At 43.1% G+C, this 14,978-nt stretch overlaps 1 protein-coding gene across 1 annotated transcript in view; it reads right to left on the reverse strand.

Annotated features, from left to right (window-relative positions):
* acap3a (ArfGAP with coiled-coil, ankyrin repeat and PH domains 3a) overlaps positions 1–14,978 on the reverse strand; it is a 305,216-nt gene that overhangs the window by 5,964 nt on the left and 284,274 nt on the right. Inside the window, exons 23-24 of the mRNA XM_067970479.1 lie at positions 13,480–13,590; positions 12,175–12,236 (exon numbers count right to left, since the gene is read on the reverse strand). Coding sequence (XP_067826580.1) covers positions 12,175–12,236; positions 13,480–13,590 — 173 coding nt within the window. The remainder of the gene's footprint in view (positions 1–12,174; positions 12,237–13,479; positions 13,591–14,978) is intronic.

Consider the following 14,978-nt stretch of genomic DNA (forward strand, 5'->3'; position numbering starts at 1 on the left):
GAACGTCCGTGTGTGGGTGATGAGAGTGAGGGCAGGATCAGGCTTAGCTGTGGTACTATTCAGGTTTGACTGGGAGATGGGGTGGGAGCTGCTTGCACATATAGGATTGTAGGACCTTCAGGAGAGGAGAGGAAAGGGGAGAATATTGGAGATATTGGATGTGAGGAACTTTAAATCAGCAAGGAACTGAACTGCTCAGTGTCCTGGAATCTAACAGAGGTAAACTACTTAAAACAAACCAGAATACATTTGCGCTTAAAGCACAGGCTTCATTGATAGATTCATGCAAAAACTTAAAGGAATTACATTGACTTGTAAAGTGCACTTCAACAACTCTGCTCGTTGCCTTCTGAATATATAACAAGACATTTGTTCGGGCTGTTTTAGAGTGGGCTACAATACATCCTGCAATGTGACATCTCAAGATATAATCAGTTAAATATATCAAGCTGTGTTTTATTCTTACTTCCTTTCTGTTTCTCGTGTAGCTGGATAGGTTTTGTTTTCTACAAACAAACTTCTTAACTAGTCATCATTTTTCCTTTTTAATTTCCCCTCGAGCCTCTTCAGCTGGGAGCAGGGGCCAACTGTCAGCACTTTTAGCGATACCTGAATGACCAGCAGCCTGAAGCAAGTCTGAAATGCAAGAGTCGTTGCCCCATCCTCGAGCTCAGTAGAAAGGTGAAGCATGGCTCAGCTCCAACTTTCCATTTTGTAACTGCTGCCGAGCGTGAACCCAGCAAAGATCACTTCTGGCTTAACGCCACCTAACAGAACAAATCTGATAAGTTCTGTGTCTAGCCTGACCTCTGGTCTCCATGACTACCATCACCTGCCATGCTTTAGTTCGGCTAACAGCAGGTGGTTTTCCTGGGTGGACCAGGTGAACAGTTTGAGACCTTCTCTTCCTCTTATTACATGGAGTTTCCCATCTACCAACCTCCGGAGAAACGTGTTGTGTTTTATCTCCACTGAGGTGAAGACATTTTCAGACAGGAAGATCGCGTCACCTCCCACGGAGTTTTGGTTTTGATTCTGCAATTAGGGGCCAATTTACAAATTATTTGGAAAGGGGAAGAGAGTTTTTAGTACGGATTGCTTTAATTTTGTTTTATGTCCTTGTGACACTGGGACTGGGCAGCATATGGTGCAGCCATATTTAAAAAATAGTAGGAGTGCACAGCATCTGAAAGAGAAAGGTTAATGTATGAGGTGTAAGCCTTCAGCAGATCTGGCACAGTGAGAAGAAACCCCTTTTGTAGGACTGACGACGACGAGTCAGGGTTCATTGGATTAAAATCATGACTCAATGCTTCATCTCCTGCTCTCACTCTTTCCAGGGACCTGTAAACTGTACACTCCTCACCCCCGCTATTAGTTCTCTTTTTCCACTACAAACTACAGGCTTTTAAAACGCCAACTTAACATGACCAAATCACTACTTCCTGATTCATCTGGTCTTCTCTCCTATTCTTTTCAGCCTTGGTGATGACCAGCACTGCGGGCCTTTGCCCTTTGCCGAAGTTTCTCAATGAAATGGGGACTTCTTCAAACTGCCCACACAGGCCACATCCGAAACATTAGCCTATCTTTCCCTTTTAGATGCTGACAGACCTGCCGTGGATTCCTAGCATTTTCTGTTCTCGTACCAGATTTCTAGCTCTTTTCAGAAAGCCAGCACAGGTATGATGGGCTGAATGGCCTCTTCTTCTGTGCTGCAAAGTTCGATGATTCCGTCACTGCCCTCCCACCCTTCCAATTGGGGTGGGAAGGCGGTAACTGCGAGGACGGACATGTCAGGCGCAGGAGCGCGGGGGGGCGAGACGGTTGGAGGCAGGAGGTCGTACGATGAAACCTCCAGGAATACGTCCAACCAGAGTTTGCAACCATAGTGTTAAATCTGTCCAGGGTTTGAGGACGTCTAAATCTCAATATAATATTTTTAAAATACTTCATAAAACAGTGCTGTACTGGTGTTTTTTTTAAACGAAACTATTCTGCCTTTTAAATGGTTTGAAGTGGTTTACTGTGCCTCTGAGTTCCCATGTGCTCTAACAGGAGGCATCAACGGGTTGTCTCATCCGACTCTCCACCTCGCAAGGTGAGACAGCTAGGTGTTAAGTAGGAGCAACCGACGCCTGATGCACTGATACCACCACCTGGTGTTTCAAGTCCAAATGTTCACACCAAACCTTTAATGTCTATTGATATGCACTTGGGTAAAACCCCATTGCATTTCACACCTTGCACACTTCAACCTGTCAAGTTGGATTGCAGCTTTTGCAAAGCCAGCGAGTTAAGGAGCTAAAGTCGGCTGAGTTATGTGAAGCCCCGTGCGTCTCACTCCTCGCACACTGCATGCGCATGTGAAGGGTGCAGGATGGGAAATTCATGGTGATTAAACAGATGGGGATTAAAGGGTTGCATCACCCGACACACCAGTATTGGCTCCACAGGGAAAACACTTTGGGGAGAGAACATGCATTTATATAGTGCCTTTCACAACCCCAGGACGTCCCAAAATGCTTCATAGCCAATTAATACTTTTGAAGTGTAGTCACTGATGTAATATAGGAAACGCGGCAACCAATTTACACACAGCAAGGTCCCACAAACAGTAATATGACCAGATAATGTTTTTAGTGATGTTGGTTGAGGGATAAATATTGGCCAGGGCACCGGAGAGAACTCCCCTGCTCTTCTTCGAAATAGTGCCATGGGATCTTTTACGTCCATCAGAGAGGGCAGACGGGGCGACAGTTTAACGTCTCATCTGAAAGACGGCGCCTCCGACAGTGCAGCACTGGAGTGTCAGCCTAGTTTTTGTGCTCAAGTCTCTGGAGTGGGACTTGAACCCAGAGGCGAGAGTGCTACCACTGGGCCACGGAGAAGAAAGGGAAAAGTGGCAGGGGAAAATTCTGCAGCTGCAAACTTTGGATCACTGAACGTCGATAGTGACCCAGAGGGGTTGGGGGAGGGAAGGACTTTAGTCCCTCGGGTTCACGTACGAGCAGTAGAATGAGAGTTATGCGTTGTATTTGGATATTACCTAGGAGCTTCCATTTTGGTGCAACGTGTTGAGAGAAGGGGTGCAATAATAAACGTGCACACAAGTGTGAGGAGGAAATATCTCGTGAAATGAGCTAGAGAAAGGAAGAGGTGAGCACCAGTTGAGGTTAGGATTTCAAACTGAATTTATTAACAGTATTTCAAAAGACATTAAGAAAGCAGACACAAGGCAACAGTCAAAAGTGTAAATTGTACAAAGATATTCAGCTCCAGAATGCATCAGTCTGAGTACAATATTCAGTACAGACAAGAGAAAGCTAGCACAGGCTCATGACAAAGCAGGCAGTGATAGGGTTAAGTTGCGTAGCATATATACAGCTGTACAGCAAGACTCCGTCCTACAGCATTTCTACATCGACTTTTCACAATAACCTTACTTAAAATGCAGGTTTGTACTTTCTACGATTTCTAACACACATATAAGTAGCTGTTGAGTTTTGCCAATTCATCTTATGGCATTAACTTTCGACTATCCATTTGATATCCCCTTCCCTACCTCCCCTTTCCCCTTCCCTCAGTATCTCCCCTCCTGAAGGCACTGACTCCTGGGCTACACGGTGCTGGCTGCCTTGCCAGTCCTTCACCCATTCTTCAAGTGAGTGCCGCCAGGCTATTCAACCAAGGGAGTACGATTGCTCATCCTGATCCTGTCGTCGCCCCCGAGCGTTTTCCAGCAGGAGTCACTGGGCAGTGATCAGGAGGGAGAACTCTTATTGATTTCCTAACAACCCCCCACCCCCACCCCCAGCCCAGCCCAGCGGTGCTGAGGCCAACTCTAGCACTTAACAATGGACCCGGCTGAGATTACCCAACTCAGCTCTGAACCTGGGACCATCCTGCGTGGTCTGACTCAGTTCCATACGGGCGGTGCATTTACAAATTGAGCCCCCCGCGGAGCCAGTCTTTCACTCTGAATTTTCTTTCCGTTAATTCAATATCAGATCCAGCTGTCTATTCAGTCACCTCAATTCAGTTTACATCCTTTCTGTCCCTCTCTCCAGTCTTTGGCAGGAAGTAACAGCCTCATTATTTGTGGGACAGAGAGCTGAAGTGAATGATTTTAGAATAAAGCCATTTTTTAAAATAACAGCATATTTTAAACCTGTATCAGTCGTTTCCCATAATAGGCCCATTTTCAGGGTGTCGTGTAGTGGTTTATTCTGGTGTGGAGGAATAAAAGTGGCTTAAACTCCTGTTAACACTAAGCCTTTTAAAGAAAAAGTAAGCTTGCAAATGACTGTATGATCATCAAGAACCTGTATTGGTTTGTGTGTGTATGTAGTATGTGCATACCCTGCATTCACCCTGATCCCTACAGGAAAGCTGCAGCTCGGGACTGGGTGGTGCAGTGAGTTAGACACTAGCCTTTCACTTCTGGAAACACTGGGTTCAAATCCAGTCCAGGCTGTTAAGACCGTCTAATGTGAAATATATTTGAGCAGGCCACAGACAGCTTGGGTAAAGAAATGGTACAGTATGGTGCCCCCTTCTTAAGACAGAGTAGAGAGCAGTTAACTGTTCTAGCCTTGATCATAGAAATTTACAGCACAGAAGGAGGCCATTCAGCCCATTGTGTCTGAGCCATCCAGCCTAATCCCACTTTCCAGCTCTTGGTCTGTAGCCTTGTAGATTGCAACACTTCAAGTGCATATCCAAGTACTTTTTAAATGTGGTGAGGGGTTTCTGCCTCTATCACCCTTTCAGGCTGTGAATTCCTGACCTCCCCATCCTCTGGGTGAAAAGAAATTCTCTAATCCTTCTACCAATTACTTTAAATCAATTCCCCCTGGTTATTGACCTCTCTGCTAAGGGGAATAGGTCTTTCCTATGCACTCTATCTAGGCCCCTCATAATTTTATACACCTCAACTAGATCTCCCCTCAGCCTCCTCTGTTCCAAAGGTGGTGAGAAAGGGTCTTGGCTCGGAAGATCAGGAAGTAGAATCAATATGGATGGAAATTAAAAATAACAAGGGGCAGAAAACACTGGTGGGAGTAGTTTATAGGCCCACTAATAGTAGCAATACCATTGGACAGAATATTCATCATGGAATAATGGGAGCTTGTAACAAAGGAAATGCAGTCATCATGGGGGACTTTAATCTGCATATGGACTAGGCAAAACAAATTGGCAAAGGTAGTTTGGAAGATGGGTTCATGGAATGTATTCGAGATGGTTTCCTAGAGCAATACGGCATGGAACCAACCAGGGAACAGGCTATTTTAGATCTTGTATTATGTAATGAGATAGGGTTAATTAGTAATCTTGCAGTAAAAGAACCTCTGGGGAAGAGTGATCATAATATGATAGAATTTCACTTTGAGTTTGAAAGTAATGTACTTAAGTCAGAAACTAGAGTCTTAAACTTAAATAAAGCCAATTACATAGGTATGAGAGGTGAGTTGTCAAAGGTAGATTGGGAAATTAAATTAAAGGGTTTGACATTGGAAAGCAATGGCAAACATTTAAAGAAATATTTCAATATTCTCAACAAGTATACATTCCATTGAGAAATAAAAACTCCATGGGAAAAGTGATCCACCTGTGGCTAACTAAAGAAATTAAGGAGAATATTAGATTGAAAGAAGAGGCCTATAATGTTGCCAAGAAGAGTAATAAGCCTAGGGATTGGGAGAGTTTTAGAAACCAACAAAGGACGACCAAAAAATTGATAAAAAGGGAGAAAATAGAATATGAAAGTAAACTAGCAAGAAATATAAAAACGGATTGTAAGAGCTTCTACAAGTATGTAAAAAGGAAGAGAGTAGCAAAAGTAAACATTGATCCCTTAGAGGCTGAGACAGGAGAAATTATAATGGGGAATCAGGAAATGGCAGGTGTGTTAAACAAATATTTTGTATCTGTCTTCACAGAAGAAGACACAAAAAGCATATCAAAAATAGTGGGGAACCAAGGGGTAAATGACAGTGAGGAACTTAAATTAATATCACTAGAGAAAAAGTACTGGACAAACTAATGGGACTAAAAGCCGACAAATCCCCTGGACCCGATGGCCTACATCCTAGGGTTCTAAAAGAGGTGGCTGCAGATAGTGAATGCATTGGTTATGATCTTCCAAAATTCTCTCAATTCTGGAACAGTCCCAGTGGACTGGAAGGCAGCAAATGTTACCCCGCTATTCAAGAAGGGAGAGAGAGAGAAAACAGGGAACTACAGGCCAGTTAGCCTGACATCAGTCGTCAGGAAAATGTTGGAATCCATTATTAAGGAAGTGGTAACAGGGCACTTAGAAAATCATAATATGATTAGGCAGAGTCAACATGGTTTCATGATAGGGAAATTATGTTTGACAAATTTATTAGAGTTTTTTGAGGATGTAACTAGCAGGGTAGATAAAGGGGAACCAGTGGATGTAGTATATTTGGATTTTCAAAAGGCATTCGATAAGGTGCCACATAAAAAGGTTCTTACACAAGGTAAGGGCTCATGGGGTTGGAGGTAATATATTAGCATGGATAGAGGATTGGTTAACGGACAGAAAACAGAGTAGGGATAAACAGGTCATTCTCAGATTGGCAGGCTGTAACTAGTGGGGTGCCGCAAGGATCAGTGCTTGGGCCTCAGCTATTTACAATCTATATTAATGACTTAGATGAAGGGACCGAGTGTAATGTATCCAAGTTTGCTGATGACACAAAGCTAGATGGGAAAGTAAGCTGTGAGGAGGACACAAAGAGAGGGATATAGATAGATTAAGTGAGTGGGCAAGAAGGTGGCAGATGGAGTATAATGTGGGGAAATGAGAGGTTATTCACTTTGGTAGGAAGAATAGAAAACAGAATATAGTGACAGTGCATGTCCGAAATGGGAAAGTATTTTATTTCCCAATACGACATCTTGCACCTTGATGAGCATAAAATTAAACAGGAGCTAAAAGAAGATTTGCGTGTTACATCTATGTCAGAATTGGGCTTTCACAACTCCAAACGTGAGCAGAGCTATACTGGGCTACAATTGCAAGCTAGAACAGACCAGCTCAGAAAGCAGCATGTGGCCGCTGTTGTACAGAGTATATATATATATATATATATATATATTCTGCCTGACTTGATTCTTTCACCTCACGTGACTGTTGCACGAACAGCCTCAAGCCATTTTGGACAATAACTATTCCTGTTTCTAATTGATTATTTACAAGTTGAGGTAAAGGGCGGTTGCATGAGAATGTTTTAAATTGATTGGTTTATTCGATAGTGAAAAGGTGCAAAAGATACTAAACTATTCTTGGCAGCAAGAACACGCCGCAGATGCTCTCCTCAGGCAACACATCTACAAGGACGCTGCACTCCTCCTACTCATTTAAACAAGTTGGCCAATACTTCTGACAAAACCGTGCATAATTCGTGTTATCTAAGCCCTGGCAGGATAAATATTAACACAATCCAAATGGAGACGGGTGTAAAATTTAAGCCTCATCAAAACAGTGGTTATCAAGTGTGAAATAACAAGTTTGCCCCCTTAAAATGGTGCAGCTCACTGTAGGGGAGAGCTTGTACTCTTTTCATTGTTCAAATCTATTATTACTGATACTACATCCACATTACACAGACGGCTTTTTAATAGAAGCAGTTCTGTTTATCTTGGAGGCATTGATGCTGCCGTCATTTATTACAGTTTGGGGGTTGTTTCTAGTGGCAGCACAGAATGTAAATGTTGCAAATGATTTGGTTTAAGGGGTTTGGCACAGCGCCTATGGTTCCGGCAGAGAAAAAAACATACTTGCATCTTGACAGCGTTACCCGAATAAATAGAAATCTTTGCACAACAGATGCTGTTGGAACTCGGTCTATGAACCAGGGACCTGGAGGACTCCCCCGTCCCCCGGGAGATCACTCGATAGACTGTCGGGGACCTTGAGGTGACACTGTCTTGAATCTTTTCTTACCGAATGAAACGATTCAATTAGACAATTGGATTCTTTTTGACTCAACTGTTTGGGGTAGTTTTGATTTGTATTTTCATCAGTCACAAATCTAGACTAATGCTCAATCACACTGTTTTAAATGGTGTCAGTCAGATCCCTAACTTATGTTGAAAACTCAAAGAAAGATTTAAGGGTGAAATTTAAGGGTATTAGTACATTGCAAGATAAATTACAATTCATTGGTGGGATTAAAATCAGCACCTCAAGGGAAAAAGGAAAGAAAATATAGCTAATGAAAAACAGTTAATGAAACTCTACTAATGAAATGTTCAAGCTTCAATAACACAGGGACTTAAAATGTGTACAGGCTTCAAAATATACAGCCTCAGAAATAGTTGGGAGGATTTAGGAAGTCCAGATCAGTTCGATGTAGAAATAAGCCCTGCCACAGGCACATCCAGCTTGTAGAAGATGAAGGCTGAGGTGAGAGAAAGAACTGCCTACTCTCACTTACAGGAACATGCCAGTATTACAAATCAAGCCAGCCAGGTCAGAATTCCTGAATCAGGATCAATATCCCTGAAAGTGCTTTGTTTGAAGCCTGAAGCCACCTGCTGAATGTCCACTCCTGGTAAATTTCTGCCCACAGATCTCATGTGGATGAATGAATTAAAATTATTTCCTGAAATGTGAATGGTGGAACAGTCGTGAAGTAGTGCAACTTCTGCGGTGTTTAATCTGTGTGCAGAATCGCTGCTGTCTCACTGGGTGGCTGCATGAGTGTCATGTGACCATTGTATTAAAGTTACCCTTTTGTGAAGGGGCCCTAATCCTGAGCAGTTTCTCATTCGATGGCTGCAAAGAAATGCTCCAATCTAACATGCAGTGCTGTAGTGTGACAAGATGGGAGTCTGCGACTCACACGGTGAGCTTTTGGGTCCAAAGGTGGGGGGTATTGCTCAGTAGCTCTTCTGTTTGATCTATGGATACCAGCCCCACCTCCTAACAGCATCCACTTCCTTTTCTCCCAGTGGAGAACAAGCGGAGGTGGGGGGGATTAGGAAACAGTGCTGAATCCCAACTCTGGCAATTCTCACAGCTCTGAATGGAGACACATGGAGCAGAAAGTCCACGGAGGTCCACGGGTGAGGGGAAATGGCCTTGTTATGAGAATCAGTGCTTTATACTGTTGCTTTCTGCCCAAAGACACACACTACCAGCTTGTAAGCATCTTGCGTTAAGACTATGAAACAATGTTATGCACGGCGTTTAATTAGAGATGTCAGGCATCACAAATCAGTTTGAAAAAGTTGCTCCATACACAAAAAGTACAAGAAAAAAATTTCAAAATGAAAACTTTTTTTTTTTGCTTTTCCTTTTGTTGAAACTGTACCTGTTGGGATCCCGTAGACCCATGCTGTGTTGCAAATCAAACAGCTTTCACAAAACGCAGTAAAATTGACCTCTTGAGAACTCGCTGTGTGCTCTAGTGATCTACGCTAAACAAAGCAGTAGAAATCTGCACAGGTGCGTCACACTAAATAAAAGCTCAGAGACATTTTATGCCTGTACTGTGCCAATACAAAACAAAGTGTGTCAATTTAAAAAAATACACTCTATAGTGTTACAAAAAAAAACACAAATCTCCAACAATAAACACAGTTACCTGTATTGATTTTTTTTCATTGCACTATTCCTCTGGGCAATTCATATAAATAAACACTTAAAACAACACTTTCACTGTTGAAAGAGAATTCACAAAGTGTAACAGAAAACAATACTGTAGGTAGGAAAAGTGCACAAAGTTGTTTTATACATATAATCTAATTCATATTCTATTTCATTTTAAATAAATTGTCCCAACCAGAACAAAACTCCATTTTAATATTTACAGAACGTTTTTTTTCCCCTAAAATGTGTGATTTTGTTTCGAGAAACAGACTTGCCACCAACTTTTTTTAAACCAAGCAATAAACATCAACACATAACACCAACTGTACAGGCACAAAGGCCAGAATCTGTCCTATACTTTTACCCAAGGTCGCCTGGTCTGTTTATAATAATTACCATCAAGATTAAAAATAAGGTCAGTGTTACCATGGAACCCAATTACAGAAAACAATCAACTTCCTTCTTAACTGCTCAGGTTCTGGCTACTAGATGCAGCATCTCAATAAAGCAATGTTTGATTGGTCAAAAAATCAAAGTAGTTCATATGGCTCAACACTTCCCCTATTCCATTGCATTTCTAGGAATATTCTTCACCGTAGAAAAGCTGAATATCGTATAAAGTAATATTTAGTTGCAGTTTCAAGTTATTTAATTGTAATTCATTGGGAAGCTAAAACTGGCTGTTTATAAACTGCTGATGGTATTAAAGTGAGTCCCTTGGGACGATATCTCGCTTGGCACACATTTGCTGATAAATTTTCCCAACGTGCCTGAATGGATTTTTCTCTGTAACCGAGGCAACGAGTTCTGCAGCACCAATGCAAAAACCACATCAGGGCACACGACTTACGGGTTTCTCATCTAATCCTAACAGACAGCCTCAGACATAATTAGCCATGTACAGTGATACCACAATATTGGTGAAAGCGGAGAAAGTTTTGCTCATAATTTAATTGGTTTATTTGGTGACTTGTGTAACAGTCTCCATTAGAAACAAAAGGATTCAGTGTAAGTCTACTGATTCCAATTTTGTACTTACAGGCTTGGTTGCTAAATGCCAATTATCTTCATTAACCTCCTCTCCTTCCCTTCCCTCCACCGCCCCCCCACCCCGTGCTTTTTCTAATTCTTTATTTCTGTGTAATGTACTCCCATATGATTTCTTATGTAGCTTCTTGGACCATACTCCTTGGACTCAGCTGAGCCAACCAGTCGTAAGATGTTCATCAATGGTCAGCCAGCTAGCAGATGGTGCTGAAGGAAACCCACAGCCAAACATCTCATAATTTTCTCTCCCATTGGTTAGGCATCTTAACAGTATTGCCAAAACCCACAGTCCCCAACTCCTTTGGTGCTATCCTGAGACTCCCACTTGGATACTATGCTGGACTCCCTTTGTGAATCATGACCTGGATAACATTGGTAATGCATTATGTCAGGTGAGGAGAAAGGAGCAGGGCCAGGGTGTGAACATTAGCCAAAGCTGACATTCATGTCCAGTCTGCCCTGCAGGGTACCAACAGAATCTCATCAAAAAGAGCCAAGGAAAACAGATTAAAAATGGGGGTCTTTTAAAAACCAAACCCAGCTATTTGGAGATGCCAATTCTTAATTACAGGCAATAATGTAAAGATTGTTTAGGATTTTATATGAAACATTAGGATCCTGTATGTTGTTGACTTCTACTCCAGGCCAATAGTCTGCAGCACTCAAACTCAACTTAGCAGCTCCACCTCTAATGGGAGAGAAAGGCATTCAATTTTTATTTGAAGACTATCGCTAACTCCCAATCCCACCCCCAATTTTCTTCCCTTTTCTCCCATCTTGAGGTCACTGACTCATGATGTACAGTTCCACAGCTGCCAGCAACTCTCTGTACTTCATGTATGAGCCTACACAGTGGGTGTTGGCAAGCACTTTTGAATGGGGTGAGGCATCATTGCCAAGCCCAATCCTGACCTTTACCTAATGTCTACAGCACTTTCTAGCAGGAGTCACTAGATAGTTATCAGGAATGGGAACCCTGGTTGAATTTCCCCCCCCCCCCCGCTAGCCCAGGGGTATGGAGGCCAATGGTAGCACCTCTACTTGCACCTAGTGAGATCAGCTAGTTCAGTAAAGACCATGCATGGGAGCGCATTCATCCACTGAGCCACCAAGGCAGCTCCATTACGAACCCTTAAAAGAGTTTGGAATGTTTGTGAATTACTACCTAGTTCCATGCTTTACAGTAATCACATTAAAACTGCAAAATGTCAAGAAAGGTTAGCCATCTGTTCACACAACACTAAATAAACTTTAAGCATGTCCTTTTCCTCTTTCACCATCTATGTCAGCTGTACACACAATCAAAGAAAATAGCTCATTGTCCCCAAAAACACCATCCACAAGAGAAATGTATAGTCAAAAGAGGCCCAGTTAACATCACTACATCACCCGGTCAGGATATTTAGGACTGTTTTCCTAGCATTCATCTATCTTAAGGCTGATAAACTCCTGTATGCACTTCCTGTACTGAAGCTCAGTGGGACTGCTGCTAGGATATTGACCTGGCTGGCCAAACGGGCCTTCGGTCTCCCGCATCTCTTCATTCATTCTTGCCAGTCGCAATCTGTGGACAAAGAGATAGTAAGTGAACATTTCTCAAGAACAACGCAGGCAACAAGTAGATGACAGCGACACAAATCTTCACAGAAAGGAGAAAGTGTCAAATCCTACCGAGGTGAGCTTTGGAGGCTAACATCTTAATTTGGGGACCTGGGTGGTAGAGTGGGTTAAAGGCTCGCCTTTCACCCATGGAACCTGGGCTAAAATCCAGCTCAGATTAACTGATTGAAAGTCTCCTCTTTCTGCTGGCAAGTGACCTTTGTGAAATGAGTTTAGATAGTCTCAAACGAGTTTCCTGGTGGGGACAAAACTGGCAATCTCATCTAATGGGCCATTCTTTGCACATCAACCAGACAGAGAAGGGTTGATTTTAACTTTCAACAGAGGCGGAAAACAGGTAGCCGACCATTATACACCAAAGCCCAACTTTTCTTTCCATTGGAATCAACGGAAAGGAAAACTGGGTGGAGTTATAACCAGCGGCTGCCTGTTTTCTGCCAACGCTGAACATTAACATCAACCCTTGAGTGTCAGCAGCCATTGAACCGTGGAGAGCATCAGAGACACAGCAGATTCTGCCCCTCGCCTCCTGTCCGCACTTCCCGTCGTCCTATACAACCTGGATTGAGGGATTTAGGCTGAGCTCAGCAGCAGACACACCAGGAGGTCCCTGCGACCCACTTGCTCTGCACACGAAGGGCCCGAAATTCCACTCAGGCCCTGGGCACATCTGGGCCCAGAGCACCTGCCACAAGGAGGCAGCCTGAAAATGGGGCAGTAGCTGGTTCTGCTAAGGATTCTGCCCTGGGAAGAGGAGGCCAAGAAATTCTGGTAGGGAGGGAGAGGGCAGATCTGCTGAGAAATCCCACTCAGTATATCACCTGATAGTTACCTGCAGCCATAGTTCCCTTGAGCCCATCAAAGCAAACTGTGCACAGTCTGGGCGCATTGTGAGATAATGCAGGGATTCATCAGATGTCACTGCACCAACAGTAAAACAGTGGGAATCATGGAATTTAAGAAAATATTGCACAATTCACCAACTTTCACTTGGTGATAAACAGTACTTTTTTTAATACTTGATGATAATAACCATTTTTATTGAGTCAAGTAAAATCAGAAATGAGGATTTTCAAGTTGAAAAGCTCACGATGGCTCTTAAACACAAACAATATAAAAGAATACAGGTTTGAAACATGGTGACTATCCTCATGCAGCGGGAGTGAAGACAGGAGAAAGAGGCTTACAGTGTCACTATGTCCGCATTGGCTGCCTGAACAGCGATGCTGAGTGGATCCTGCCCGTCATCGTCCACTGCGTTCTGACTGGCTCCTCGTTTGAGGAACAGACAAACCTGGCTGTAAAGAGAGTTATACAAGGTGAGAAAACAGGCACTTCATACAACTTGCATTTATATAGCGCCTGTAAAACATCCCAATGCACTCCGCACCCTGCTGGCAGGTTTACTGTTCTGAGGGAGTCCAGAACAAGGGGGCATAATCTTAAAATTAGAGCTAGGCCGTTCAGGGGTGATGTCAGGAAGCACTTCTTGACACAAGGGGTAGTGGAAATCTGGAACTCTCTCCCCCAAAAAGCTGTTGAGGCTGGGGGTCAATTGAAAATTTCAAAACTGAGACTGATAGATTTTTGAATGGTAAGGGTATTAAGAGTTATGGAGCCAGGGCGGGTAGATAGAGTTGAGAAACAGATCAGCCACAATTTAATTGAATGGCGGAATAGGTTCGAGTGCCTGAACGTCCGACTCCCGTTCCTATGTACTTGACACTCTTCTGTGAGTGAGTGTACTTATCAGTCATCAGCCCCTTTCCGATAGACACAGAAAAGTGTGTCAAAGGTTGACCATGTCAGTCTCGAGTTCTTGGGCTGAAACAAAAACGGTCTTTGGAGTCTAAATGGCAATTTTTTCAAAGTTGCTCCAAAATGGAGGCTGGAGCAGGGAGTCAGGAGGTCGAGTTTAAGTGAAAAAGGTTAAAACTTGGAAAAAAGTAGAAAATAAAAGTTAAAAATATTACAAAGAACGAATAAAGGAGAGAATAGAAGGAAAAACAGGACAACAGTGCAAACACAGGGAAAGCATCCATTTTATTGCACATTGTATCTCAACTACTTATTTGAGCAGTTCTGGTTAATGTATCAATGATGTTTGAGTAGCTCTATTACTGTAATGTTATTGTCACAGCACGTAAGCTGAAATCTGACAAGTCTGGTTTGCTCAGAGAATTTTCTGAACCTGTTGCCAGGCTACAACAACCACAACTTGCATTTATCAAGTGCCTTTAATGTAGAAAAATATCCAAGGAGCTTCACGGGTGCATGAGGAAAGAAACAGAGCCGGAGCCAAAGAGAACGACATTAGGACGGACGATCGAAAACATGGTCAATCAGGTGGGTTTAAAGGAAGGGCCTTAAAAGGAAGAATGGGAAGCGGAGAGGCAGAGGGAAGGGAATTCCACTGCGTGGGACCTGGGCGCCTGAAGGCTCGACAATCAATGAGAGGGGGGGGATACACAAGGCCAGGATCAGAGGAATGGAGAGACTGGGAAGACCATGCAGTGCTGGAGGTTGGAGAGATAGGGAGGAGCGAGGCCAAGGGGGGATTTTATCACAAGAATGAGAATTTTATATTTCAGATGCTGGGGGCCAGGGAGCCAATGTAGCTCAGCGAGGAAAGGGGTGATGAAGGAGTGTAACTTGGTGCAGGATAAGATTCAGGCAGTTGAGATTT

This window comes from Heptranchias perlo, chromosome 32 (assembly GCF_035084215.1).
Source record: "Heptranchias perlo isolate sHepPer1 chromosome 32, sHepPer1.hap1, whole genome shotgun sequence".
Lineage (NCBI taxonomy): Eukaryota > Metazoa > Chordata > Chondrichthyes > Hexanchiformes > Hexanchidae > Heptranchias > Heptranchias perlo.